Raw genomic sequence first — 5,000 nt, 5'->3', positions numbered from 1 at the left:
GCCCTTCATCGCAGCAGCCTTCCTCTTCTTTTTATGCCAGTGCAAACCACGTGGCTTGGAGCACACGTTGTCTCGCTCGCCCACGCAGCGAGACCTGACGCGTCTATGACAGTGCGACCCTGCTTGACCAGATCTAACCTAATCCAGTGAAATTATGTGATTACGCACCACGGCTATATATATCGGCTCCTGGCCGCATGTAAAATCAGTTCAGTTTTACCTTACAAATAAAGGAGACGAACTCACCAAACCTCTTTCTCTTCTCAGAGTAACATCGCTACATGCCTAACATCCAATTAACTTCTCCATCTTCCTCTCTCCTATCCTATATCTCTCACTACTCTCTCTCCCTCCATTCTTCTTGATATTTTTCTCTCCCTCCTGTCTCTCTCCTCTCTCACCTCTCTTCCATCCTCTGTCACTTCCTTTTCTCCCGCCCTTGACCCCTCTTTATTTCCTTTCCATAATATATATATATATTATATATATATATGCATATATATATATATATATACACATATATATATACACATATATATACATACACACACACACACACACATATATATATATTTATATATATATATATATATATATACATATATATATATACACACATATACATATATATAAATATATATATATATATATATTAACATCTGGTGTCCCTCCGTCCTGATATCCTCCTTAAAAACTTTCCTTAAGCACCTCCACGAGTCCACCTGTCCCCAAGGACATAAGCGCTGGCTAGTTCCGACAATACGCTTCTTCCTCACTTCCCCTCCTTCCAGCCTTCTTCACGTCCCCTACCTTCCAGTCTCCCTCCTCTCCTTCCCTTCCAGTGACCTCCCCTCCCTTCCCCTCGCTTCTCTTGACCTCCCATGACCTCCTCACCTGGACATGGATCCTCCTCGCTTCATCTTCTCGCAAGACTCCTTCATCCGGTACAACTGCTGCTGGAGAGTCTTGTACTCCTGCAGGAACTTGTCCAGCTGGGCGGCGTGGTACTCGTATCGGTACGGGTCGTTCGGATCCAGGATCCGAGAGGCGTCCGCCAGGTAGTCCGCCCTGCAAGTGAGTAGAATTGATAACCCCTACGGACCAGAGTTATGTAGCATTCTTTTGCTGTTGGAGACTAAGCCCCACTCAAAGAAGAACGTTGGCCATTTTTTATTTCTTGCTATCCTTCTCCTACACCGCTTCTGAGACTCTTTATTTGGTGTAATATTGTCCCACAAGAATAGAGACACTGGGTAATGGGGAATTGTATATATTGTCCCACAAGGATAGAAATTACTGGTTAATTGGAAATTGTATTTAACATAGTGCGTTTCGATGGGAATATGTAACGTAAGTGGTGGAGACATGAAATGAATTAGGAAAAGAGATGAAAACAACAAAGGAAGTTGAAAACGACAACAACGACTGACTGCAAAGAGAAGACGATGACGACTACGACAAAGAGGACGACGGATAAAGAGAAGGAAAAAAACGATAGTACGAAGACGGCAACTAAAAGGAGGAAAGAGAGGACGAGGGCAACGACGAAGAGGAAGAGAACGACGAAAAAGATGACGCCTTGACGAAAAAATAAAACGACAACGAAGAAGAAAAATACGACGACGACGGAGAGGTAATAGACAAAAATGACAAAAAAAGAGAAAGGGATGACTATTAAGACATAGACGATGAAGCAGAAGACAACGACGGCAGAGTATGAAACGAAGATAACGAGTCAGAAGAAGAAAAGGATTATGAGGAAGACATTAGAGAGGAAGAAGATTAGGTGGAAAAGATAGACGAAGACAAAGAGGAAGCAGATAAAGAAGAGATGACAACGAAGAGGAGAGCGACGACAAAAAGGAAGAAAACAACTAGAAAGAAGAACAAGACGATGACAAAAGAATAAGACAAAGACAAGGAGAAAGTAGTGGAAGTATAAGAATATTACGAAGACGAATAAGAAAGAAAGAAGATAATGGCAAGAAAGAAGAAAACGACGGCGAGTCTTCAACGAGAAAGCAAAGAAAAACGAGGAAGAAGACGGAAGAGTAGAATTAGACGACAGTCAGATAGGGAGGAAAATACAAAAAAAAAAGACGTGTTTTGACATCACCATCACCACCACCATCATCATCATCACCATCATCACCACCACCATCATCATCATCACCATCATCATCATCACCACCACCATCATCATCACCATCATCATCATCACCATCATCATCACCACCATCATCATCATCATCATCATCATCATCATCATCATCATCATCATCATCATCATCATCATCATCATCATCATCATCATCATCATCATCATCATCATCACCACTACCACTACAACCATCATCATCATCACTACCATCATCATCATCATCATCATCACTACCATCATCATCATCATCATCAGCTGCAGCATCTTCAAAACATATCCCGTTAAGCCATATCTTCATGTAACTCGTTTTCTGGAGAGATGAGAACAGAACGTGAGAATAAAAGTATTTCAGCTACACTAGACCGTCTTGTTGACCCCCGCAATGGCTTTGCAATGTATGAATATAGTACTGTCATTACAAAAATAAAGCTTACAGACACCAGAGTCAACACTCACAAAGAAGGCTTTAATTGTGGGGCTGTAGTTCGCTATTGATGAACTAATAATGAACTTTTCATGAACCAGTAAGGTTTATTAGAAAGCACACCTCTGTGAAGAAGAAAATGAAGAGGAAGAAGACAAAGAAAGACAAAGAATACTACATATACATACATAGACCAAAGGCTTTTTCATCTTTACAAGGGAATACTGAGAAGTAGAAAACGAGGAAGACGAAGAAGAAGAAGAAGAAGAAGGATAAGGATAAGAAGAAGAAGAAGAAGGATAAAGAAGAAGAAGAAGGATAAAGAAGAAGAAGAAGGATAAAGAAGAAGAAGAAGGATAAAGAAGAAGAAGAAGGATAAAGAAGAAGAAGAAGGATAAAGAAGAAGAAGAAGGATAAAGAAGAAGAAGAAGAAGAAGAAGAAGAAGAAGAAGATGAAGAAGAAGAAGAGGAAGAAGAGGAAGAAGAGGAAGAAGAGGAAGAAGAGGAAGAAGAGGAAGAAGAGGAAGAAGAGGAAGAAGAGGAAGAAGAGGAAGAAGAGGAAGAAGAGGAAGAAGAGGAAGAAGAGGAAGAAGAGGAAGAAGAGGAAGAAGAGGAAGAAAATGAGAAAAGAAGAAAAACGACGGCGAAGACAAAGAAAAACGAGGAAAACAAAGACGACGAAGACAAAGACAATAATAAGAAGACGAAGGAGACGAAGACGAAGAAGAAGGAGAAGAAGAGGAGGAAGAAGAAGGAGAAGAAGAGGAGGAAGAAGAGGAGGAGGAAGAAGAAGAAGAAGAAGAAGAGGAGGAAAAGAAAAAGAAGATGAAGACAAAGAAAAAAGACGACGAAGAAAAAGAAAAAGATGAAGAAAAAGAAAAAAGAATTCGAAGACAAAGAAGAAGAATTCGAAAAAAAAGCCGAAGACGACGAAGAAGGAAACAAAGAGAGGAAAAAAAAGTAAATAAACACAGAAAGACAAAAGAACCTCTCTCTCTCTCTCTCACCTGCGGGCGGCGAGGAGCTCGCCAAAGGCGTTCCTGTCCTCGAAGACCGGTGACGTCGGGAGCGAGGGGTGCCTCCTCATGTGGGCCCGCCGGCGATGGGCTTCCTGGGTGGTCCCGAGGGTATGCGGGAGGAGCGGATGTGGGGCTCCTCCCGTGGTAGCTTCCCCTTCCAGGAGAGGGAGCGCCAACGTGCTACTCGACCTATAAGGGTGAGGGGAGGGTGAGGATCGTAAAGGGTGTGGGTCGAAAGGGATGAGGATGGGGTGAAAGTGGGTGTGGGTAGTGGGGTGGAGGCGGATGGGGATGGGGTGAAAGGGGGTGTGGGTGGAGTGGAAGTGGATGGTGTGGATGGGGATGGTTGGGGTAGGGGCCAGGGTGGAAGCGGGTGGAGGATCAAAGGGAGTCGGGGTGGAAGATAGAAAGAATGTGGTGAGGTAAGATGAAATGAAGAGATGTGTGAGAAAGATGGTGATCGTGGTGAAGAAGTTTAGGAAACAGTGTTGGCGAAGGAAAATAACGTTGGTGAGCAGGTTTGGAAGGAGTATGAATGTGATAGATAAGGTGAAAGAGTAATGAGGGAGTAAGTGTTGGAGAAATGTTGAGACAATGAAGGTGTGTTTGGTGGAGAGGTGAGAGGAGGATGGAGAAAGCAAAGGAAGAAATCGAAGGAGAGAAATAAATATTTGTTGGAGAATTATGGAGGGAGTGAGGGGGAGTGACAAGGGCACATGGAGAGGGAGGGAGAAAACAGAAAATCGAGTGAATGAGTTGAAACACATGGAGGAACATGGAGACACTCCGTATGGAGTAAAACACGGAGGAAAGAGGAAGGGAGGAGATAAAACGAACTCCAAAGAAGAGAATGGAGGTGTTGCCACCAAAGGATCCCATTGGTGGAGAATAATGGAGTATTTGGTGAAAAGTGGAGGAGGAGGAGGAGGAGGAGGAGGAGGAGGAGGAGGAGGAGGAGGAGGAGGAGGAGGAGGAGGAGGAAGAGGAAGAGGAAGAGGAGGAGGAAGAGGAAGAGGAAGAGGAGGAGGAAGAGGAGGAGGAGGAGGAGGAAGGGAGGAGGAGGTGCGTGGTGGAGGAGCAAAGAAGATGAAAGCCTTGTTAGTGGACCTGCACTGGATTTGTCTCTGTGATGTCAACGAAGGCAATTAGCTACACTAACTAGCAATTAGACACACAGACTGGAATATGTATAAGATAAGAGTATATATGTATTCATATGGTCATATATATACACATTATATGGATATGATGCAGGTGAGCTGGTAGCGTAATCGGAGGCGTGCCGGTCTCGCATTTGTGGGTTCGAATCCCGCATGCCTCTCCGATTCCCAGGAGTGACTGTTACCTGCACCAACAGTCTCTAAAGTGCATAATAGGGCAAAGGTGAAGGCTTCGG

The 5,000-nt window shown here is 43.6% G+C and overlaps 1 protein-coding gene across 1 annotated transcript in view; it reads right to left on the bottom strand.

The window, feature by feature from the left end:
* Positions 1-5,000, bottom strand: part of LOC143018871 (uncharacterized) — a 26,897-nt gene that overhangs the window by 2,280 nt on the left and 19,617 nt on the right. Inside the window, exons 3-4 of the mRNA XM_076174408.1 lie at positions 3,593-3,793; positions 895-1,068 (exon numbers count right to left, since the gene is read on the bottom strand). Coding sequence (XP_076030523.1) covers positions 895-1,068; positions 3,593-3,793 — 375 coding nt within the window. The remainder of the gene's footprint in view (positions 1-894; positions 1,069-3,592; positions 3,794-5,000) is intronic.

This window comes from Oratosquilla oratoria, chromosome 36, assembly GCF_046742065.1.
Source record: "Oratosquilla oratoria isolate Oo_2021 chromosome 36, ASM4674206v1, whole genome shotgun sequence".
NCBI lineage: Eukaryota > Metazoa > Arthropoda > Malacostraca > Stomatopoda > Squillidae > Oratosquilla > Oratosquilla oratoria.
This window is presented reverse-complemented; position numbering and strand designations above follow the sequence as displayed.